Source organism: Erpetoichthys calabaricus, chromosome 2 (genome assembly GCF_900747795.2).
Source record: "Erpetoichthys calabaricus chromosome 2, fErpCal1.3, whole genome shotgun sequence".
NCBI classification, from domain to species: domain Eukaryota; kingdom Metazoa; phylum Chordata; class Cladistia; order Polypteriformes; family Polypteridae; genus Erpetoichthys; species Erpetoichthys calabaricus.
Genome location: NC_041395.2, coordinates 41,182,447 through 41,207,853, shown reverse-complemented (window position 1 = coordinate 41,207,853; position 25,407 = coordinate 41,182,447). Strand labels below are relative to the sequence as shown.

The 25,407-nt window shown below is 38.2% G+C and overlaps 2 protein-coding genes across 2 annotated transcripts in view; both read right to left on the bottom strand.

Annotated features, from left to right (window-relative positions):
• LOC114643436 (E3 ubiquitin-protein ligase TRIM39-like) overlaps positions 1 to 25,407 on the bottom strand; it is a 303,199-nt gene that overhangs the window by 148,208 nt on the left and 129,584 nt on the right. The gene's annotated exons all lie outside the window — the stretch shown is intronic.
• Positions 1 to 25,407, bottom strand: part of LOC114643435 (hemicentin-1-like) — a 99,969-nt gene that overhangs the window by 21,266 nt on the left and 53,296 nt on the right. The window contains exons 10-11 of the mRNA XM_051922290.1: positions 19,120 to 19,455; positions 6,695 to 7,030 (exon numbers count right to left, since the gene is read on the bottom strand). Of these exons, the coding sequence (XP_051778250.1) occupies positions 6,695 to 7,030; positions 19,120 to 19,455 (672 nt within the window). The remainder of the gene's footprint in view (positions 1 to 6,694; positions 7,031 to 19,119; positions 19,456 to 25,407) is intronic.

Sequence of the window (25,407 nt, the reverse complement as noted above, 5' to 3'; positions counted from 1 at the left end):
AAGCCACCTCATCTGACTCCTCTTGATGCGGGGGAGCAGCGGCTCTACTCTGAGCCCCTCCCGGATGACTGAGCTTCTCACCCTATCTTTAAGGGAGAGCCCAGACACCCTGCGGAGGAAACTCATTTCAGCTGCTTGTATTCGCGATCTCGTTCTTTTGGTCACTACTCATAGCTCATGACCATAGGTGAGGGTAGGAACGTAGATCGACTGGTAAATTGAGAGCTTTGCCTTGCGGCTCAGCTCCTTTTTCATCACAACAGACCGATGCAGAGCCCGCATCACTGCAGATGCCGCACCGATCCGTCTGTCGATCTCACACTCCATTCTTTCCTCACTCATGAACAAGACCCCGAGATACTTGAACTCCTCCACTTGGGGCAGGATCTCGCTACCAACCCTGAGAGGGCACTCCACCCTTTTCCGGCAGAGGACCATGGTCTCGGATTTGGAGGTGCTGATTCCCATCCCAGCTGCTTCACACTCAGCTGCGAACCGATCCAGAGAGAGCTGAAGATCATGGCCTGATGAAGCAAACAGGACAACATCATCTGCAAAAAGCAGTGACCCAATCCTTAGTCCACCAAGCCGGACGCCCTCAACACCCTGGCTGCGCCTAGAAATTCTGTCCATAAAAGTTATGAACAGAATCGGTGACAAAGGGCAGCCCTGGTGGAGTCGAACTCTCACTGAAAACGGGTTCGACTTACTGCCAGCAATGTGGACCAAGCTCTGACACTGGTTGTACAGGGACCGAACAGCCCTTATCAGGGGGTCCGGTACCCCATACTCCCGGAGCACCCCCCACAGGATTCCCCGAGAGACACGGTCGAACGCCTTTTCCAAGTCCACAAAACACATGTAGACTGGTTGGGCGAACTCCCATGCAGCCTCCAGGGTGTAGAGCTGGTCCACTGTTCCGCGACCAGGACAAAAACCACACTGTTCCTCCTGAATCCGAGGTTTGATTATCCGACGGACCCTCCTCTCCAGAACCCCCGAATAGACTTTTCCAGGGAGGCTGAGGAGTGTGATCCCTCTGTAGTTAAAACACACCCTCCTGTCCCCCTTCTTAAAGAGGGGGACCACCACCCCGGTCTGCCAATCCAGAGGCACTGTCCCTGATGTCCATGCGATGTTGCAGAGATGTGTCAACCAAGACAGCACTACAACATCCAGAGCCTTGAGGAACTCCGGGTGTATCTCATCCACCCCTGGGGCCCTGCCACCAAGGAGTTTTTTGACCACCTCGGTGACCTCAGTTCCCAGAGATGGGGGAGCCCACCTCCGAGTCCCCAGGCTCTGCTTCCTCATTGGAAGGCATGTTAGTGGGATTGAGGAGGTCTTGGAAGTACTCCCCCCACCGACCCACAATGTCCCGAGTCGAGGTCAGCAGTGCACCATGCCCACCATATACAGTGTTGACACTGCACTGCTTCCCTCTCCTGAGACTCCGGATGGTGGACCAGAGTCTCCTTGAAGCCGTCCGAAAGTCGTTCTCCATGGCTTCCCCAAACTCCACCCATGCCCGAGTTTTTGCCTCAGCAAGTGTTATTCATCTTATACAGCTGTTTTTTCTTTGTGATGAGCCTTTCTTGTACTATATATAAAACACTTTTAAATCTGCCCCACAATTTTTTTTGCATTTAAATTCTGTTTTACATAAATGGTGACTCCCCCAGTCTTTTGGTTTTGCCTGTCTTTCCTAAATAATGTGGACTCGTTTATGCTATACTTCTGACCATCTCTATTATGGAGTCAGGTTTCTGCTATTCATATTATACCCAAGTTATCTGCAGCTACATGTAATTCAGACTCATGTATTTTATTCTTAATGCTTTTTAAAATTCTTATTACTTTTAATGTATTTCTTAATTTTACTATGGCACTTTAACTTTCAGCTACAATTTAAGTCCAAATGTAACTTGTCATGACTGTTCCAGAAAAAGTGTTCTTTGTCTATTGTGGTCATTTAAAAGAAGCTGAGTGAGATAGAGACACCTGTCATTCAAGAGAGTCAGGAGGAAACATCTAAAAAAATAAAATAATACAGAAATTCAAATAATCTAAACTTCTATTAAAGAAAATGAAGTGCCACCAACCAATTTTGAAGATGATATCAGGGTGTAGTGCTGCCAACAGAAAACATTTTTGTAACATAACTGCATGGTAACTATGGTAATAATAGCAATAATAAAAACAAATTAGAGTATCATTTATATGTTAAGTTTTATCTTGACAATACTGTAAATAGTATGATAACAGACACATCTACTAGATGTGGAAGGACAGAAAATGATCACTCAGAAGAAAGCCATTAATCAGCTATTCAGAGCTGATCAAAAACAAGGTACTTGCTGACATCCTTGTAAGATATCAGTCAATCTTTTTCTAACTCACTTATTCTTTAGTAAGGTTGTGGGGAGTGTTGGAGCCTGACTCAGCCAGCATAGAACACAAGGCAGGAACAAACCCTGGACAGGGTATCAGTCCATCACAAGGTGAACACATACACACACACGCACACTCTCCCCAACCACACCCTACGGCCAATTTGTATCACCAATCCAAATAACTTGTATGCCTGTATGCAAACTCTACACAGGGAGGACCCGGGACGCAAACCCTGGTCTCCTTAATGTGAGGCAGCAGTGCTACCACTGTGCCACAGTAATGCTCCTGGTAAAATGTAAATATGTTAAAGTAAGTGAATAAGGTCTTGGGGCTTGTCAGGTGAACATTATGTTGGCGTCTCACACTTCAAAACAGTAGCCAATCTTTTCAAAGAAATCATTCCCTAGATGGGATAACATAACATACACTCGACCAAAGACATGATGAAAACCATTTTGACCTTTTAAATGCTAAAAACTTTGATCCTGACACAGAGGACCTCCTACACACAACCTCTCCTCTTCTTGATCCCTGATTTCAAACAACCTACATCAAAAATCAAAAGCTAAATGACTTTAAAGTCAGAGCAGATTCAAATCACTGCTGACTAAGGAACAGGCAGACACAGCAGTCATATAATACTCTTCTGTAGAAGTTGCTGAACTCTTCGTAAAGGGAAAGAAAAAATTGGCCAAAATCAAAAACCTGATTAGTTCAGGGTTGAACATAGTATCTTTCATAAGGAGAATATACAAATAGATCTGAGAAACTACCTGCAGATCATGGAGATGGACACCTTAGGGTGGTGACAACAACATAAAATTTGTAGTCAAGGAAGCCATGAAGTACCCCTGCATTCTAGCCACTAGTGATAACTGGATCAGAGAGAGCCTTCAGCACTGGCAAGAACATTGTCTGTTGTCACATTTTTGCACTGTGGACAGAGTGGCTTTCCTCACACATAATCTGTAAAGTGTTTAGCTTTGCATACACAGTTATTGACAAATAGCAAGTCTTTCATTACTAGGCTTGATTTCAGAGGTTCTTATTATAATCACAGATCAGGTGATATTTATTCAGAGGAGGAGTCCATTAATAGTCTATGCAACCTTACCTTTAATTGTCATTGTCATTTTTTGTACATTCACAAAATGGCTGAATTTTGAATGACAATATTAAAGCCCATTTATTGTTTTGTACTTGGGTTTTTGTTCAAAGAAAGAACCATAGATAGATAGATAGATAGATAGATAGATAGATAGATAGATAGATAGATAGATAGATAGATAGATAGATAGATAGATAGATAGATACTTTAATATATTAATCCCAAGGGGAAATTCACATTGGAAATAGGAACAGCAATGGGGTACCCACTTGTTTTTTTGTTTTTAATTCTTTTAATTCACTTTTTCTGTATAGTTTACACCGTATTCATATGCACATAATTTCAAAGATTCTGTTTCAAAAGACATGTAAAACACATGGTTTTATTTATTCATTGTTCTTATTTTGTCATTTTTCACAATAAAGATTATGGATAGTGAAGCAATATCACATTAGAATAAGTCACTTTTAGCCTGCAAAATTAAGCCTGCTTAAACACCTACAGGAAATTTGTTTCAGCCTGAAAGGTATATCCAAATACATAATAACATGATATATACCAAAACTGTCAGAATTTTAAATTACACAATGATAAAGTTTTAGCCATGCCATCCACTTCTAGGTAGATGATTATACGTTTTTTTTTTCCAAGCCTGTAGAGTGCAGGATTGGAAAAATTCCCATAATTATTCTAGTATCTGTGCAAGAGTTCCACAGCCAGGTTTTTCAGGCGATCTGAGGAGTGTGATCCTTTGGTAACTGAAACACCCAATGTTTCCCCCTTTTTAAAATGGGGTACCAGCACCATAGTCTGCTAGTCCTCAGGTGCTGTTCCCACTTTTCACACAATACTGAAGAGACATGTTAGTGAGAATATGCCCACAACATTCAGTACTTTTGGCAGTTTTCCATTATGGAGCATTTAAATAACCAGATTAAACTCAGCCACAATAAAAAATGCTTCTGGTCCTGAGTCTTCTAAACTGGACTTGTCCTCTTGGTTTAGGAGTTCCATAAGCAGCTCCTTCTACCTCTTGATAATATGCCTTGTTAACATCAACATTTGCTTATTCTTTCTGAGTTGTCAAATTGTTTGTCAGAACATGGAATGTTCATTTGATGGAATGCAAAAGTCTTTTCAAACTCCATTTACACATACTCTTTGGCTTTGGCCACTGATTTTCACTACTTCTCAGTCAAAGCCAAATTCTCTCCTGCTAGTATTGCACAGAAGCTCTCTTTCTCCAATGTCACAGCTTCTCAATTAGTGTCCATCAGTTTGTCTCAGGGTTGCTGTATGGTGATGTTAGGGTCCATAGCATTGAGCAGTTTATAAATAAATAAGCAGCGAGGTCAGACGCAGAGGGAAGAGGGTGCGACTTGAAGAGTGACAGAGCAGCTCTGGGTGTTAATAAATAATTGGCTGACCATTTGCCTCAAAAGGATAAAAGAAAGAACTGTGAAAGGCAAGACAAAAAAGGCAGAATCAGGGTACTCGAGCAAGCAGTTGGTCGATGGCCCTACAGAGGACCAAATAATTGGAGCCTTAGGGGTACATTGTCCTCTGCTGAGCAGTTAGAAGGAGTAGGGAATAAAAGAGTAGCTTCCCAGGGATCCAGTAGGTTCTATAAGGGCGTAAAGGAGATTGGGGAAATAACTTGACACCAAAAGAGGCAGTCATGATGAGGGCTGCAGGTTGGGACCACAACTGCTGGAGTCTCCTCCAGCTGACAATACCAGTTGGGTGAGCTGAGGTAACAAAAAGGGTGAGGACAGCAAGATAAAGGAAAAGAGACCCAATTTCTGCACAGTTTAAATGGAATAGTGATTATATGAGTGATTTAAAATTTAATGGATTTCATCCATTTTTATGGATTATTTATTGACTTTATTTATTTAATGCACTGCACTTCTGCACTTTAGGGATTTGAACTCCTGATTGTTTGTTTTATTTAATACAAGCACATTCACGCTTTGCACCTTACTCTTGCTGGTTGTTTGTCTTCATTGCACTGACTCACCTCTGTTCATGACTATAAATGGGTCTGAGCTCAAGAAGTAAGGCAACTCCAGCCAACTCAGACCATGACATGCTGTTATGAGAGGCACCAACAACGTTTGGGCTACAGCTCTTACAGGTGTCTTGAACATTGAGATTTTGCACAGGGTACATTTGAGTTCTGCTTCCCTGACTTCTCCCAAGATCCCTTTCCAGCATTTTCTAATTGCCAGTTTGGGTGTCTCCAGCCTGTCCAGCGAGAGCTCCATTCACCTGAGATATTTCACTATCAAATGGTGATCAACTGACAGCTCATCAGCTCTTTACCCCTGAGTTTGCTGAGCATAAGGTCCCAGATTAGACAGAATGACTACAATGCCAATCAGTACTCTTTGGCCCATGTTACTCTGATACCATATTAATTTTTGAGCAGCCTTGTGTTTAAACGTGGTGCTTATTAAAGGTAATTCATGACTAGCACAGAAGTCCAAAAAACAATTCAATACCTTTGATTCACGTCAGACAGTCTATCCCTCTCAATCATGCTCCTTCTGTTATTATGTGTCAGTACTGAAGTCTCCCAGTAGGACTACAGAGTCAAAGGTGGTATACTTTTGAGCAATAAATCCAGTATCTCTAAAAAACTGAATACTCAGTAGTGGTTGGAGCACAAGAAAACAAAGTTTTCTCCTCTGCATCTCTAAGTTGCATTAAGGAGACGCTCTCATCCACCAGAACAACTTTCAACTGAAAGGCACCCAGCCAGGTAAAGTACAACAAAGACACTGAAGATTAACAGACAGTACGCTGATGGACCCAGCTAAACAAAGAAATAAGAAACTTGATTTAGATTTGTCATTACAATACAGATGAATTGTAACAAATGCCAAATCTAACTGTGTTTCCAGAAGGACTTTTGAAGTCCAAAGGTCTGTAAGAGATTACACAGCAATGTTTGAGTAATTTAAAATAAATCATTCCATGATATAAAGGAGTACTGAAGCAAAATTGTTATTGATTGTAAAAATCAACCAATCTATCAAGAAGAATTAATCCAGCTAATTTCAGCACATGGAGTGACTAAAAAAAGTAAAAAAAAAAAACTTTAAAAAATCTTTAAGAAACCCTGATTGACATGAAAGAAAGTAAATGTTTCTCCTTCCACAAAAAGTGATAATATTGTTGCATACTTACCACTAACACTAAGGTATAAACTTCCTTCATTTTCTTGAGTAACTGCCTTTACAGAGCAGGTGTATTTGCCTTCATCTGAAATTCTGACATCTTCAATTACCAGACTCAAATCTCCTTTTCTTAAATCTGTATACAGATGGACTCTTTCCCTGTAGTCCTCATGTTGCTCCTCTGTCACCACTTTTCTGTTCTTATAAAGAAGAACTGAAGTAACAAGTCCATCTTTTTGCCATCTCAGCTCCAAATCTTTAGCATTCACCATTGGGTCAACATAGCAAGGGAGTATAATACTTGTACCCAAGATGGCATTAATATTTTTAGGTATTTTCAACCCCACTGTGAAAAAGAGAAAGAAAACACAGCAGTTAGAAAAAATGAAAAGCAATGTAATAATGTTATGTTTTAATGCTTCCTTGTTTCAATGGGAGCCATAGACGGGTTTGTTAGATATCAATTCCACTTCTAAAGTGTTGACAGTTTATGGAAAAGTTGACAAATAAGGTTAATTCAGACATTTAAGAAAACCTTCCCGATAACACAATAAAATCTTCTGTAACAGATGTACTGCTGTGAAATAAAGGAAGGCTTTTCTGTATCAGAGTTTGCTGTAAAAATGGACAGAGCTTCATTTTAATTTTAGTTTGGGAATGGGCTTATCTATACTAAGTGGTTTTGTGAATAATGTTCCACCACTTTTAAGGGCAAAGAGGAGTTCAAATGAGCAATCCAGTATATGTTTTTCTGAATCAATTGCACTAATTTCCTGTACATTGCCATTTTTCAATTTCACATATTTCAGTCCTGTCACAGGGTACCTACCACATGTCCAGGTATCTCAAACAGAAACAGACTTTTTATATTCTATGAAAGTACTTCATAGGTGTTACACTCTCTGAAGGATGATTGGAACTTAACAAAATGAAAATAACTCAACCTAGCTGTCACTTGAGGTACTACTTGAATAATAATAATAATTCTTTACATTTATATAGAGCGTTTCTCACTACTCAAAGCGTTCGTCACACAGGGAGGGCCCGGGAAGTGAACCTACAATCTCCTTACTGAAAAGCAGGCAGCGCTACCACTGTGCCACCTGTGTAGAATCTTATATATAAAGTTTTTCCACAGTAATTAAGTTAGAGTTTATGAACAATTGCTGTACATCATGTTATATTTTTTCCATTTCTATGATCACTTTTGGATGGTAAACTTGTCTGAAAATAACTGTAGTGTAATAATTGTAATACTGTATTGATCTTCAATACATACAGTACTATGTGAGCCCATAAATGATAAAGAATCAACGAACAATCACATGTATTGAATCAGTAAACAAACTGATTTTTTAAACTGCTCAATGATCAAACTACACAGGGTAAATAGAGGAACTGCAAGTCAGAGGCAGCAGAATAATATTTGGTAACATCATAGCTTATTTATGGTTTGTACAGAACATAACAACATAAGAAATTTGGCAGATGAGAGGAGACCACTCAGTTCAACAAGCCTGTTTGTTTAGCTAACAGTTTAGGTGTCCCAATATCTCAATCAGATTTTTCTTAGAGATTGTCAAGATTTCGGCTTCAACCACATTTCTTGGCAGTTTGTTCCTGAGTCCCACAACTTGTTGCATAAAGAAGTGCTTCCTGGCTTCAGTTTTAAATGCACTTCCACTGAATTTCCACTGATGTCCTTGAGTACGTGATTCACATTTAAGTCAAAAGAATGTTGCTGGATTTACTTTATCAATGACTTTGAGGATTTTAAATTCCTGGATTAGGTCCCCACATTGTCTATTCTGCTCAAGACTAAACAGATTTATTTGTCCGAGTCTGTCAGAGTATGACATGTCCTCGAGCCCTGGGCTGCACCTTCTTACTCTCCTCTGCACAGCTTCAAGTATATTAAATTGTTTCTTAAAATGCTCATTTTCAGTTGGCTATTTCTTTGTGAATGCAGGAGTTGTAGTACTGGTGGATGGGGTCTCTATTAGGGTAATCAAAACATGTAATGATATACAGTATATGGTGAGTGATAGTTCTGAATGAATCTAATTGCATGGAACCAAACAATTCAATTAATGTTTATCAATCGGAATGCTCCTTCTTTCTACATATAATGTGTCCGTTTTAATCACAATAGATAAAGGAGGTGGAAATGGAGGATACTTCAGGGGCCCTGACTGTTGAACAGTTGAGCTATGCATGGCCAACCACTTAAAGTGGACCAAGTCCTTAACCCTTTAACCGCCAACTCCCTAAATATTCCCCACGCCAGGCAAAATCTGAACAATTTTCGTTTTTTTACTTTTTTACATTTTTTTTACATTTTTTACATTTATTCAAGCAGTATTGACCACTAAATGTTGTGCAAGTTCTAGAAATGGGCAAACACATAATAAAACACAAAATGTACCTTTTCTCAGGCTTCTGGATTTGTTGTCTACTACTAAACAGAACAGTCAAAAGTAATTCAAAAGTCAAAAGTAGTTCAGTTAATCATAGTTTCATTCCCAGTATTTGAGTTTGCTGTGCCACAGGCCAAAGCAGGGAACTGCACAAAGTCCTGGATTGCTGGGACACTTTGAGCAGAAGGTCTTGACGTCTCTACGCTGACCCTTCTTTGAACAGACACGACAGCGTTTTTCTGAAAGTCCAAAGTCCTTACATTCATCTGGCAACACTGCTGAAATACTACTCATAGGATCCTCTTTGCCAGTGTATACATGAAATCTATAAATGTAACCTGAATTCTCAGCTAAGCAAAACATCTTGATACCAAACCGTGCCCTTTTCAATGGTAGATACTGCCAAAACTGTAAGCGGCCCTTCCACAACAATAAACTTTCATCAACTGCAACTGACGGTCCTGGCATGTAGGGCAACTGAAATGCTTCAAATAAATGATCAATCAAAGGACGTAGCTTGAACAAGCGGTCGCGGTTTGGATCTTTCTTATCTGGCTCATTTCTGTTGTCATTCAAATGAAAGAATTTCAGCAGCAAAGAGAATCGGTTACGTGTCATGACAGCTGCAAAAATAGGTGTTGCATACATAGGATCTGTAGACCAGTACATCTCAATATCTGGTTTTCTGATTATTCCCATCAACATCAAAATCCCAATGAATTTTTTCATTTCGTTTTCATCAGTGTCAAACCAAGCACGAACACGGGAATGTGGAGGTAAATTGGGATTTTTCTCAATAAACTGTGCTGCATACAGATTTGTCTGATGAACAAAATGTCTGATCAAATCAGGTGACACAAACAGCTCATAAAACTGCTCAGCAGTGTAATTGTTTACATCAACAATAAAGCCACACGTTGCCTCAAACGGATGCAGAAAAGGTAGTTCACCTCAGGCAGCAGTCCAGTTGAGATGCTGGGGATACACCCACTCATCGCCGTCATCCGATGCGTCTTCATTCACAGTATCATGCAGCGCACGTTGCTGCTCATCATTGTCGCTAAAATCTTCTTCAGAACTGCTACAATCATGATCAGAACTGTCCAAAATCGCCTGCAAAGCCTCACTTGAAGTCAGTTTACGTTTCGCCATATTCACAGCTGTTACATGCGAATCACGTCACATGACCGGCCAAAACAACCACAGACTTGTCGAAATACAACGTAGTAATAATACCCACGCCAAACCGTCAGTTATACTACCTGCAGGCATTCATATAACCACAGGCAAATGTGCCGGATAATTCCGGCAGTATGGCGTTAGCAATAAAACAACGGTGCCGGATATATCCGGCAGAGGGCGGTTAAGGGGTTAAATATCTTAAAATTAAAGGTAGTTCCCAATCATATCAACTGGAACCAGGAGCTTTATATTATTAAAATGATGATGATCTGAAATAATAAATTCTCCTTCATCAGAAAACATAACATCCCTCAATTGCAGAAATATAACGCCTTTTTCAGTCTCTTGGATAAAAAAATGAAGTCTACCACAGTAGGTAGAAAAGGAAAATGAAAAAAAAATGTGAAAGGCAAGATGAAAAAGGCAGAATGAGAGAGCTGAAGCTGGTGCAGTGAAGGGGAAACAGGTGGTAGGTGGCACTGCAGATGAGCAAGAGTTCAGCACTTTAGGGGCAGATCATCTCTGCTAAGCAATTAGGAGGAGCAGGAAACAAAAGAGGAGCCTTCCTAGATACCCAGAAGTTGTCAGAAGGGTGTGAGGAAGATGGGTGAACCAACTTGATACCAGAAGAGGCAGTTGTGATGAGGGCCGGAGGCTGGGACTGCAGGCTGCTGGAGTCTCCTCCACCTGACAATACCAGTTTAGTTAAGCTGGGGTAACAAAGAGGATGAGCAAAGGAGGAAAAGTAAAGGAGATCCAATTTCCCCATGGTGATAATGTAATCTATACATATTAATAAAAGGCAAAGCCCTCACTGACTCACTGACTGACTGACTGACTGACTGACTGACTGACTCACTCACTCACTCATCACTAATTCTCCAACTTCCCATGTAGGTGGAAGGCTAAAATTTGGCAGGCTGATTCCTTACAGCTTACTTACAAAAGTTAGGCAGGTTTCATTTCGAAATTCAACGCGTAATGGTCATAACTGGAACCTCTTTTTTGACAATATACTGTAATGGAAGGCAGCTCGATGGCCGTGGGAGGCGGAGTTGAGTGTCACGTCATCACGCCTCCCACGTAATCACGTGAAAAGACTGTGAACGCAGTAGGGAGAAATGAAGGAAGAGCCGCAAACAGCGAAGAACAAAAAATTCATTAAACAATTGAGAAGGGAGCGAAACAATAAGAAGCGAGCGAGTGAAGCATACAAGCATCTTCATAAGGGAAACAAAGCACGGTGTTAAACGTAAGTTTAAATTAAGTTTATTGAAACGCTCCCGTTGCGGATTGCAATAACATATTCGCGAGATAAAAGAACGCAATAGGGAGAAATGAAGGAAGAGCCACAAACAGCGAAGAACAAAAAATTCATTAAACAATTGAGAAGGGAGCGAAACAATAAGAAGCGAGCGAGTGAAGCATACAAGCATGTTCATAAGGGAAACAAAGCACGGTGTAAAACGTAAGTTTAAATTAAGTTTATAGAAACGCTACCGCTGCAGATTGCAATAATATATTCGCGAGATAAAAGTTTAATGAGAAGACACGAGGTATAAACGAACCACACGCCGTAGCGCAACGTTAGGGGCAACTGTTTCAACCATTCAATGATCTGCTTCTCGCAACTGAAAGACGGCACATGGCGGATGTTAGCCGACTTGCTGACCGCAATGTTAGGGGCTTCAACTCTGGCGCTGATGATAGAGATTCGATTCCCGAGAGGGGATGCAGTGAGTGTGTATGCCTGATGAGCCCAGAATTAGGGAGAAACATGTGTCGCATACTCTTTGCATTATTTGAAAGTAAACTATTAAAACCATTCTATGATCAGCTTCTGGGAACAGAAAGAGGGCACGTGGCGGATGTAAGGCGACTTCCTGACCAACCACAAGCATAACCTGGCAGGTAACCACCCATACAGTCAGATTGTGATTCAGAAAACGAATGCCATGAATGTAATTACCACGATCTACATACTGTCAAATAAACGAAACACACGCCGTAGCGCGACAGCTGTGAAAAGCGAGGTTCACAAAAAAACAGATCCTTAACAAATTGTTATTGGTATATTTCCGATCCGTTTAAAAAGGTTTTCTTCTTAAAAAATTAAAAGCAGTACTTCGCCGCAACGAAGCGCGAGAATTTGGCTATATATATCTGCTTCTCGCAATTCAAAGAGGGCACATGGCGGATTTTAGACGACTTCATGACCAAACATAAGTGTTACCTGCCAGGTAGGGTTACCACTATTAATACAAAAAAATAAGGGACGCATACTGCAGCGGGTGCCACATCTCAGTGCCAACACTTTCCAGACTCTACTTAAAAGACTCGCCCTCCTCACTGGACAGTTAAAAAGACCAATCAAACTAACGATGACATCAAGTATTACACAATCAAAAGTAGGAAAGGAGGCATCTTCATAAAATGCGTGTGGGATGATTTGCATGAGACGCTGCTTTAAAAAAAAATGATAAAAAAAATACGGGACAAATCCCGTCCCGCATTGATTCAAAATGGGACGCGCAATTTCATTCTCAAATACGGGACGATTCCGTATTTTAAAGGATGGGTGGCAACCCTACAGTGCCAGGTAACCACCCATACAATCAGATTGTGATTCAGACTAGGAATGCAATGAATGTAATTACCCCGATCTACATACAAGGCGAAAGTCTTGCAACATTCAAAGATGATGGTTTGGGATAAGTACACCATAGAACATAAAAGAGCTTATGAAGCCTTGAACCGAAAAAAGCAAGATCTCAGAGATCGTAAAAAAAAAAAAGGAGGTAATGTCGTTTTACTCGCTGTAGATTTTAGTCAAACATTACCAGTTATTCCACGAGGGAGACCAGCAGATGAACTCAACGCGTGTTTAAAATCCATGCTTCTCCCACGCTCGGTTATATGTCGCGTGTTCTCGGGTAGGTGCACCAAAAAATGTATACATTTAAGCATGTAATGGGCAAACAATGAGGTATACCCGAAGGCACTGCAGTATTACTTAATGCAACTTTACTTCTTAAATGTTAATGTTTTACTGTTTAATAATTTATACGCTTCTTATATGTTGTTCAAATTTTTTTATCAAAATATCAGTGACAGCGCAATGCACGATAACGTGGAGTGAATACACCATACGCATCCGCCCACGGCCGCCCTGGTGTGCGCTGATAGGAGTTGATCTATACTAATAAAAGGCAAAGCCCTCACTGACTGACTCACTCACTCACTGACTCACTCATCACTAATTCTCCAACTTCCCGTATAGGTAGAAGGCTGAAATTTGGCAGGCTCATTCCTTACAGCTTACTTACAAAAGTTAGGCAGGTTTCATTTCGAAATTCTACGCGTAATGGTCATAACTGGAACATATTTTTTGTCCATACACTGTAATGGAGGAGGCGGAGTCACGTATCGCGTCATCACGCCTCCTACGTAATCACGTGAACTAAAAACAAGGAAGAGATTTACAGCACGAGTCGCACGCGGGAACGAAGGTAAATGACGTTAATTTTTGACTGTCTTTTAATACTGTGTAAGCATACATATTAACACATGTGCAATTAAACGTGTGCATTTACGGGGTGATTTCTCAGGCTTAAAAGCTCACCTTTTATCAAACGCAGGAACAAAGGTAACTGACGTTGTTCACTGTCTTTTAATACTGTGTAACCATACATATTAACACATGTCCAATTAAACGTGTGCATTTACGGGGTGATTTCTCAGGCTTAAAAGCTCGCCTTTTACTAAAAAGGTAAATGCAAAACTATTTTCAATCAGTTTATTGAAACGCTCCCATTAAGGATTGCAATACCATATTCGCGAGATAAAAGAACGAAGTAGGGGGAAATGGAGGAACAGCCGCAAACAGCGAAGAGCAAAAAATTAATTAAACAATTGAGAACGGAGCGAGTTAAGCATACAAGCATGTTCATAAGGGAAACAAACCACGGTGTAAAATGTAAGTTTAAATAAAGTTTATAGAAACGCTCCCGCTGCGGATTGCAATAACATATTCGCGAGATAAAAGTTTAATGAGAAGACACGAGGTATAAACGAACCACACGCCGTGGCACAACGTTAGGGGCAACAGTTTCAACCATTCTATGATCTGCTTCTCGCAACTGAAAGACGGCACATGGCGGATGTTAGCCGACTTGCTGACCGCAACGTTAGGGGCTTCAAGTATGGCGCTGACGCCACATCTCAGTGCCAACACTTTGCAGACTGTACTTAAAAGACACGCCCTCCTCACTGGACAGTTAAAAACACCAATCAAACTAACGATGACATCAAGTATTACCCAATCAAAAGTAGGAAAGGAGGCATCTTCATAAAATGCGTGTGGGATGATTTGCATGAGACGCTGCTTTAAAAAAAAAATGATTACAAAAATACGGGATAAATCCCGTCCAGTATTGATTCAAAACGGGACGTGCAATTTCATTGTCAAATGCGGCACGATTCCGTATTTTAAAGGACGGGTGGCAACCCTACAGTGCCAGGTAACCACCCATACAATCAGATTGTGATTCAGACTAGGAATGCAATGAATGTAATTACCCCGATCTACATACAAGGCGAAAGTCTTGCAACATTCAAAGATGATGGTTTGGGATAATTAGTACTTATTAAGTACACCATGGAACATAAAAGAGCTTATGAAGCCTTGAACCGAAAAAAGCAACATCTCAGAGATCGTACAAAAAAAAAAGGAGGTAATGTCGTTTTACTCGCTGTAGATTTTAGTGAAACATTACCAGTTATTCCACGAGGGAGACCAGCAGATGAACTCAACGCTTCTTTAAAATCCATGCTTCTCCCATGGTCGGTTATATGTCGCGTGTTCTCGGGTAGGTACACCAAAAAATGTATACATTTAAGCATGTAATGGGCAAAGAAAAAATGAGGTATACCCGAAGGCACTGCAGTAGTACTCAATGTAACTTTACTTCTTAAATGTTAATGTTTTACTGTTTAATAATTTATACGCTTCTTATATATTGTTCAAATTCTTTTATGAAAATACCAGTGACAGCGCAATGCACGATAACATGGAGTGAATACACCATACGCATCTGCCCACGGCCGCCCTGGTGTGCGCAGATAGGAGTTGATTCTAAAATAAAATAAACATAAAAAGAGTAATACAATCATCACCCATAAAGCGGATAGCAGACGTGACGTATTATATGTGTACCACATTTCAAGTCAATAGGTGAAACAGTTTGCAAGCTACAGGTGATTTAAATATCCTGGACAGACCAACGAAAAGCCACGGTAGCAAATTATACAAGAAGATGTAACTGTTTAATTATTTATATTTATATGAAATGTGCTTCTTATATATTACTTCATATTCTCATATGATAATGATGTTAATGTTGTTTATATTGATTTCTATGTTATTGTAAGTGCATCTATGTGTGTATATGTATGTATGTATGTATGTATGTGTATATATATATATATATATATATATATATATATATATATATATATATATATATATAAAAATATATATATAAAAAAGATGTGTGTATATGTATATATAATATATCTGTATATGTGTGTATATGTGTGTGTATATGTGTATATGTATATATATATGACTGCAACACTCATAACAATGACAACACAATTACATTGACAATCATGTTACGTTATTTTTAAAATGTTTCCTTTACTTTTTCATAACCTCTTTAACACACTACTTCTCCGCTGTGAAGCGCGGGTATTTTGCTAGTTCTACAATAAAATAAAATAAAGTTAAAAAGAGTAATACAATCATCACCCATAAAGCGGATAGTAGACGTGACGTACTATATGTGTACCAGATTTCAAGTCAATAGGTGAAACGGTTTGCGAGCTACAGGTGATTTAAAATCCTGGACAGACAAACGAATAGCCACGGTAGCAAATTATAGAAGAAGATTTTACTGTTTAATAATTTATATTTATATGAAATGTGCTTCTTATATATTACTTCATTATTGTCAATGTAATTGTGTTGTCATTATTATGAGTGTTGCTGTCATATATATATATATTTTTATATATATATATATATATATATATATATATATATATATATAAATATATATATATATATATATATATATATATACACATGCACATACATATGTTTATATATATATATATATATATTTGTGTGTATATATATATATATATGTATGTGTATATGTGTATGTATATATATATATATATATATATTATATATACTGTATGACAGCAACACTCATAACAATGACAACACAATTACATTGACAATCATGTTACATTATTTTTAAAATGTTTCCTTTACTTTTTCATAACCTCTTTAACACACTACTTCTCTGCTGCGAAGTGCGGGTATTTTGCTAGTAGTAATTATATGACTGATTTTAACTTTCATGAATTACATATGTTTTTATGGAGTATTTATTGACTATTGATTTAATGCACTGCCCCTCTGCACTTTGGGTATTTGAACCCCTGGCTGTTTTCTTTTTTTTTTTTTTTTTTTTTTAGTTTTCTTTATTAAAAGCACATTTACATTTTCCACTTTACTCTTGCTGGTTGTTTGTCCTCATTGCACTGACTCACCTCAGTTCATGACTGTAAATGAGTCTGAGCTCAAGAAGTAAGGCAGTCCTAGCCAACTCAGACCATCACATGCTGTTATGAAAGGCACCAACAATGTTTTGGCTAAAGTTCTTACAGCTGTCTTGAATACTGAGGTTTTGCACACAGTCCATTTGACTTCTGCTTCCCTAACTATTCCCAAGATGAAGGACAGGCTTTTCCAGTGGAAGATTCATCCACTGATCCTTTCCAGCATTTTCTAATTACCAGTTTGGGTCTCCCAAGCCTGTCCAGCGACAGCTCCATTCACCTGAGATATTTCACTATCAAATGGTGATAAACTGACAGCTCATCAGCTCTTTACAACTGTAATTGCTGAACATAAGGTCCCAGATTAGACAGAATGACTACAATGCCAATCAGTATTCTTTGGCCCATGTTCCTCTGATTCCATATAAATCGATGATCATCCTTATGTTTAAACGTGGTGCTTATTTCCAATACAATTCGGAGTCCTGCCACATGCAAAAGTTCGCTGACGACACTGCTATCGTGGGCTGCATCAGGTGTGGGCAGGAGGAGGAGTATGGGAACCTAATCAAGGACTTTGTTAAATAGTGCGACTCAAACCACCTCATGGACCCCATGATCATCAGAGGTGACTGTGTGCAGAGGGTGCAGACCTATAAATAGCTGGGAGTGCAGCTGGATGATAAATTGGACTGGACTGCTAATACTGATGCTCTGTGCAAGAGAGGACAGAGCCGACTATACTTCCTTAGAAGGCTGGCGTCCTTCAACATCTGCAATAAGATGCTGCAGATGTTTTATCAGACAGTTTGTGGTGAGTGCTCTCTTCTACGCGGTGGTGTGCTGGGGAGGCAGCATAAAGAAGAGGGACGCCTCACGCCTGGACAAACTGGTGAAGAAGGCAGACTGTATTGTAGGCACAGAGCTGGACAGTTTGACATCCATGGCAGAGTGACAGGCACTGAGCAGGCTCCTGCCAATCATGGGGAATCCACTGCATCCACTAAACAGTATCATCTGCAGACAGAGGAGCAGCTTCAGCGACAGAGTGCTGTCACTTTCCTGCTCCACTGACAGACTGAGGAGATCGTTCCTCCCCCACACTATGCGACTCTTCAATTCCACCTGGGGGGGCAAATGTTAACATTATTCAAAGTTATTGTCTGTCTGCATATCTGCATTGTTATCACTCTTTAATTTAATATTTTCTTTATCAGTATGCTGCTGCTGGAGTATGTGTATCTATCTATCTATCTATCTATCTATCTATCTATCTATCTATCTATCTATCTATCTATCTATCTATCTATCTATCTATCTATCTATCTATCTATCTATCTATCTATCTATCTATCTATCTATCTATTAATTAAAGGTAATTCATGACTAGCACAGACATCCAAAAAACAATTCAAAACCTCTTATTCAGGTCAGACAGGCTATCCCTCTCAATCATGCTCCTTCTGTTGTCACGTGTCAGTACTGAGTTCTCCCAGAAGGACTACAGAGTCAGCAGATGGTATACTTTTGAGCAATAAATCCAGTATCTCTAAAAAATCTGAATACTCTGAGTAGTGGTTGGTTCAAAGTTTTCTCCTCTGCAATTCTAAGTTGCATTAAGGAGACCCTCTCATCCACCAGAACAAATTTAAAGTGTAAGGCACCCAGCCATGTTAACAGAAAGTAAATAAATAATTTATATTCATAAACTCTAGACAAGGTACTAATTAGATGTTTTTTGTTTCTAATAGGAAAACAAATATGTGAACAGTTAGGTCATTTGTTAGAAGAATTAAACCCCTGCTTTGATTACAAATTTCATAAAGTACAACAAAGACAGACAGTAGGCTGACGGACCCAGCTAAACAAAGAAATAAGAAACTTGATTTGGATTTGTCCTTACAATACAGATGAATTTTAACAAAATGCCAAATCTAATTGCGTTTCCAGATGGACTTTTGATGTCCAAAGTTCTGTGAGAGATTACACAGTACTTTTTGAGGAATTTCAAGTAAATCATTCCATGATATAAAGGACTACTGAACCAAAATTGTTACTGATTGTAAAAATCAACCAATCTATCAAGATGAACTCATCCAGGTAAATTCAGCACATGCAATGACTGAAAAAAAGAAACCCTGATTAACATGAAAGAAATCAAATGTGTCTCCTTCCACAAAAAGTGATAATATTGTTGCATACTTACCACTGACACTAAGGTATAAACTTCCTTCATTTTCTTGAGTAACTGCCTTTACAGAGCAGGTGTATTTGCCTTCATCTGTAATTCTGACATCTTCAATTACCAGACTCAAATCTCCTTTTCTTAAATCTGTATACAGATGGACTCTTTCTCTGTAGTCCTCATGTTGCTCCTCTGTCACCACTTTTTTGTTCTTATAAAGAAGCACTGAAGTAGCAAGTCCATCTTTTTGCCATCTCAGCTCCAAATCTTCAGCATTCACCTTAGGGTCAAGATAGCAAGGGAGTATAATACTTGTACCCAAGTTGGCATTAATGTTTTCAGGTATTTTCAGACCAACTGTGAAAAAGAGAAAAAAACAGTTAACTCTTCTGTGGGAAATATGCTGCTATGAAATAATGGAAAGGCCTTTCTTTGTCAGATTTTGCTGCAAAAATGGACAGAGCTTTGTTTTAATTTTAGTTTGGGCATGGGCTTATCCATACCAAGTGGTTATGTGAATAATACTGAACAACTTTTAAAACTAAACAGAAGTTCAAATGAGCAATCTAGTACATGCTTTAGTGAAACTATTGCAATTATTTCCTGAACATACACATTTTGCATTTCACATCTTTCGGGACTCCTATCACATGTTCATATATCTCGAACAGAAACAGACAGGCCATTCAACATCTTTTCATTTTCTATGACAGTATTGCATAGCAGTTGCACTCTTTAAAGAATGTTTGGAATTGAAGAAAACTAAAATAACTCAACTTAGCAGTCAGTTGAGGTACTAGTTATAATAGAAGGTTTTTCCGCCTGGTGATTCTGCAAGCACATCCCTCCACTTTTTCCCCCTCACATATCTTCAGCTTCAAATGCCCCCATTAGTGGCCAATTTGAAAGAAATAATCATGCCTTGAGAAAGTGCAGGTCCCAAGCAGGTGCAGGTATGCATGAGTGTGTTTTCCTCTAAGAAGTGTTCAGCTGCAGGTTGAAGATTTGGCCTTCCACAGCCCCCGCCCGCCCAAAGGTATTCCACAGTCTATAGAAACAGATGGAGAAGTTGTACATTTTTTTTCCAATTTGAAAAAGAAAAGGAGCTGAAAACATTTTCCTAGTCGGAACAATGGCACAAGAGAATTATGTATGGACTCACAGAATAAAAAGCTCTGTACTTAAAGAAACTTTAGAGTCATTAAACAAAACTAATGAGATGTATGATATACTTATATAGCGTATACTATGAATCCAAGTGTTTTGTGTTTATAGTCATTACTGACATTGGCTGGATATCTTATTTTTAAACATATCATTTTAATGAATTCTTTTTCTCTTTTTGTATTATTTCTTTTAAATAGGTATGTCTTATCATTTCAACTCTATTAACTTATTAACTTATTTATGTGATGTTATTGTATATTTGCAATGTTAGTGTACAATATAAAAGATTCTTAAGATTTTAATGTTTATTGTCATTATTAACATTTGTTAGATATCTAATTTAAGTTGATTTTTCTACAGTTAGAGAGTTAAGTTACCTGTATATTTATATAAGCATGATAGCACTTTCTGCCAGATTCGTATTACATATTATTTTGTCTTGTATTTCCACAGCCACATTTCTCCATATATGCAAGGAATATAAAACCAACATTGACTCAACATCAAAATGAGCACAAATGCCTTCTTTACAAAAAGCTGGGAGACCACAGAATCCTTCAGGCCCCCTTCAATTTTTTCAAGGTATGTCTTAACTTTAGTCCTCTCTTCTTTCATTGTAGCAATTGTGGAGTCAGGATTATATCTGGTTGTGTGTTCCCGTTTTTGGCACCTTCTACAATTTGTGTTGGGTATTTGTGTTGAGTTATGTTTATTTTAATTATTTTTTTATTTTTAGCCCAATGTTCCTAAGTGATTTTGATGTACCTGAAACACCTACCTTTCAAAATCCACACATTTTAAATACATGTTTGTAATAGTTTGCATAAATATTTTTGCAACATTAAACTCCTTTTATCAAGTATGCTTGATCCTCTTTAGAATGACATGCCAGCTTCGAGGAAGTTGTGGTGTATAATGTTGCTTGAGAAATCCCACCCCAAGGGGTAAATGAAGTTTAAATTTCCTTTAATAACTTTCGGTCATTTGTACAGTAATGTGGCAAATATACTTAGCCATGTTGTAAATCAAAGACAAATAATCAAAATGTTTACCATTATAAACGTAATCCTTCTTTTTGAAATCTTTGAAGGAAATACTCACATTGGACTGAGCAAGGAAAAGCCCTTGTAAATGATAGTCAAGAATTCCAACAAAAATTTGAAGTTACAGAAATGGTGCACAGCCTAGACAGTGTCATTTTGGTGCATGTTGTTTTGGTTCATTTTTTAACATTTCCTTAGTAAATATTATTTTTTTCTATTTTCAGGTTTAGACTCTATTGAGCCATTAATGAAAAGACAGAAGGTGGGGAAAAACCTGCACTGCATCTGAAGTGAAAAAAATGTCTTGCTATTCTGTTCCATAGCACTGAGTTCATGCAGGTTTCAAATGTTTTCTTTTAGAAGAAGCATCAGCCTCCCTTTTCCAACATCTAGCACAGGTCATTAATGAACAGGTACAGACAAATCATTTTATAAACTTCCATAAGAAAGTAAATTACATTTTGTTGATATTGGCTTAAAATGCTTATTGTATTATGGATAAAATGTATGAAAAGACTCAGTTGCATACTGTTAATCACTAAGTAATAGGAATCTAAGACTGAAAGACTAAAAGCATGTTCTCTTTCCTTTTTTTACATTTCCATGTAAATGTGGAGGGAACGGCTATAAGCTTTATGATGGCCATATTTTTCTTTTTTTTTTCTTAAAAAATATTAAGGCAACACAGAATTCTTCCGCATTTTAAGGAGTCGGAGAAGTAGTGTGCTGAAAATAAATCTGCATTCAGGGGGCAAGAATTAGATCCTTCGTTACTGTCAATGGAGAAATATGACACAGGAGGGGCCCTTCAAAAATTTTTATTTGAATTTCCCAAAGAAGAGGAGAGGGAATATGCCCTTACAACCTTTACTTCTTTTTTCACGTTTGGAAGATATGCATCTGTTTTTAGATAACATGAGAGGAAAAATAAAAATAACTGTGTTTTATAAGAAAATGTAACATACTGTGAACATAACATGTCCCTCACTGTTCTGTTACAGCCTACAATTCTACTTCTATATTTTATATATTACTTTTTTGTAATAAATGTTGCAAACCAACTCATCTTTGAAATCCATCGTCTCAGATCTGTACCTCTTAGTGTTATGCATTAAAATAATGTATTATAAGGCAAAGCAAGGCAAGGCAAACTACAACAGCCAAAACTGAACCAAAGTGCCATACAAGAAAAGGTAAAAGAAGTAGTTAAAATATATATGATCACATCACAAAACTACAAGCCTAATCAATCATTATATAAAAGATAAACTCAAAACACCCAATCCCATGCATACATATGGTATTTTGAATCACGAATGTACATTAGCCAACATGTACAAACATAATGTCAACCTATAGAAGTGGTCAAATGCCAACAAGAAGAAATAAGACTTTAATGATGATTTAAAAATGACCAGTGTTGGGGCAGACCTAATTTAATAAGGCAAGCGATTCCAGAGAAAATGAGCAGCCACCACAAAAGCTGGATCCCATGTTTGCTTCAACCTCAACCTCGGCATAACTATAAACATCAGCCTAGTAGACCGCAATGCTCTTGTTGGCACATACAAGTGAAGACATTTCAAGAGGTAAAATGGGGCTGTTCCATTAAAACATTTAAAAACAAGGAATAGAATTTTAAAATCAATTCTGAAACAAACCAGGAGCCAATGAAGCAAGGTCAGTATTGGTGAAATATGGTCACACTTAAGAGAGCCACTCAATAAGCGACTAGTTGCAGGTGTTGTAATAAGGCCTGATCAACTCCTACATTCAAAGAATTGTCCAAACGAGATGTTATAAAAGCATGGATGCCCTTTTCAAGATCACTAAAATAAAGAAAAGCCTGTACCTTAGCAAAAAGTCTCAGCTGGAAAAAGCTTCATTTAACCTAGGAATTTATCTGTTTGTCGAGTTTGAATGAGTTGTCAAAAATCGTTTCTAACTGAAGCTTTGAGATATATGGCAAGGGGTCCAGAGCAACATTAAGGATGCTCAAAGTTTCAGAGCTTTTAAACATCACAGTCTCAGTTTTATTATCACTTAGCTTGTCATCCAGGTTTTAATATCATTCAAACACACATGGAGGGACTGTTTTGTCTCACTCAACTTTGATTTTAGTGGAAAATAGATTTGTGTGTCATCAGAATAGCAGTGAAAGGAGAAGCCATACTTGTTAAAAAGAAGCCTAAAGGTAACATGTATATCAAAAAGAGAACTGGTCCAAGGATGGAACCCATCTGTTACCCCACAAGTAAGGTGGGTGGGGGGCTAAAGAGGATCAGAACTCACCCAAGTGCATAGAAAAACTTGAACTTGAACTCAACCAGAAATCAAGCGAGCATTTATTAATGTAACAATGCCTGGTCTAAGGAATAAGGAAATTTAAAAAATCATTCAATGAAATAAAGGATTACTGGACAGTTATTAAACCAACCAATTTTTGAAGAAGAACTCATCCAGCTAAATTCAGCACATGCAATTGCTGAAAAAAGAAAATAAAAAATGTAAACATTCTTTAAGAAACCCAAATTGAGATGAAAGAAATTAAAAGTTCCTCCTTCCACAAAAAGTGATAACATTGTTGTACACTTACCACTAACACTAACGTATAAACTGCCTTCATTTTCTTGAGTAACTGCCTTTACAGAGCAGGTGTATTTGCCTTCATCTGTAATTCTGACATCTTCAATTACCAGACTCAAATCTCCTTTTCTTAAATCTGTATACAGATGGACTCTTTCTCTGTAGTCCTCATGTTGCTCCTCTGTCACCACTTTTTTGTTCTTATAAAGAAGCACTGAAGTAGCAAGTCCATCTTTTTGCCATCTCAGCTCCAAATCTTCAGCACTCACCTTAGGGTCAAGATAGCAAGGGAGTATAATACTTGTACATAAGATGGCATTAATATTTCCAGTTATATTCAGACCCACTGTGAGAAAGAGAAAGAAAACATTTAGACAAAATGAAAAATAATGTAAGAATGCTATGTATTGATGCTTCCTTGTTTCAGAGGGAACCAGAGATGGATTACTTAGATATCAGCTCTACTTCTAAAGTGTTGACAGTTTATGGAAAGGTTGACAAATAGGGTTAATTCAGAAATCTAAGCAAACCTTCAAGATGAGACAGTTAAGTCTTCTGTGACAATTATGCTTCTGTGAAATAAAGGAAGGCTTTATGAGCTTCATGGTAGTTCTAGTTTGGACATGGGCTTATCCATACTAAGTGGTTATGTGAATAATATTGAATACTTTCAAGGGCAAAGAGGAGTTCAGATGAGCAATCCAGTACATTCATTAGTGAAAATATTGCAATTATTTCTTGTAAATTGCCATTTTGCATTTCACATCTTCAGTTCTGTCACAGCACACCTATCACATGTTTATATATCTCAAACAGAAACAGGCAGATCATTCAAAATCTTTTAATTTTCTATAACAGCATTACATAGGTGTTACACTCTGTTAAGGATGTGTGCAACTGAACAAAATTCATTCAACCTAGCTTTCACTGCAGGTACAACTTATATACAGTATAAACTTTCTTCACCTGATGAGGCTGCATGCCCATCCCTCCACTTTTTCTCCCTCACATATCTTCAGCTTAAAATCCCCCTATTAAGAGTATGATTATGGGAGTCTGAGATCTCCCAGTTTAACATCAGACCAATATATGCTGCAACATGACCATCATTGCACACTGGACTCTCATATACTATTATAAAGAATTAATAATGTTCCTAATAAATTACTTCAGAAGTTGTAAGAAATAGCAGTGAATAGTATTAGTTGACATAGGACTGATAGAAAGTACAATATAGTGTGAATTTTAGTAGAAGTATTTTTTATTCTGTAAAGTTTCCTTTATAGCTTATGAAAGTGAATTTGGTCTGACTGAGCTCAAAACTGTACACTGTACACTCACAAACTTCCATTTACTTAGACAATCAAAGTTGTACTCAAGGCAAAATTTCCCTTGACAGACTTGTCAGGAATGGATTTCCATAAGCTAGAAAATTGATGATTGAATTAAAGCCTAAAATATTAAGAGCCTTATTTATAGTTACACCCTTAAAGGACAATTGGTTATAGTAATT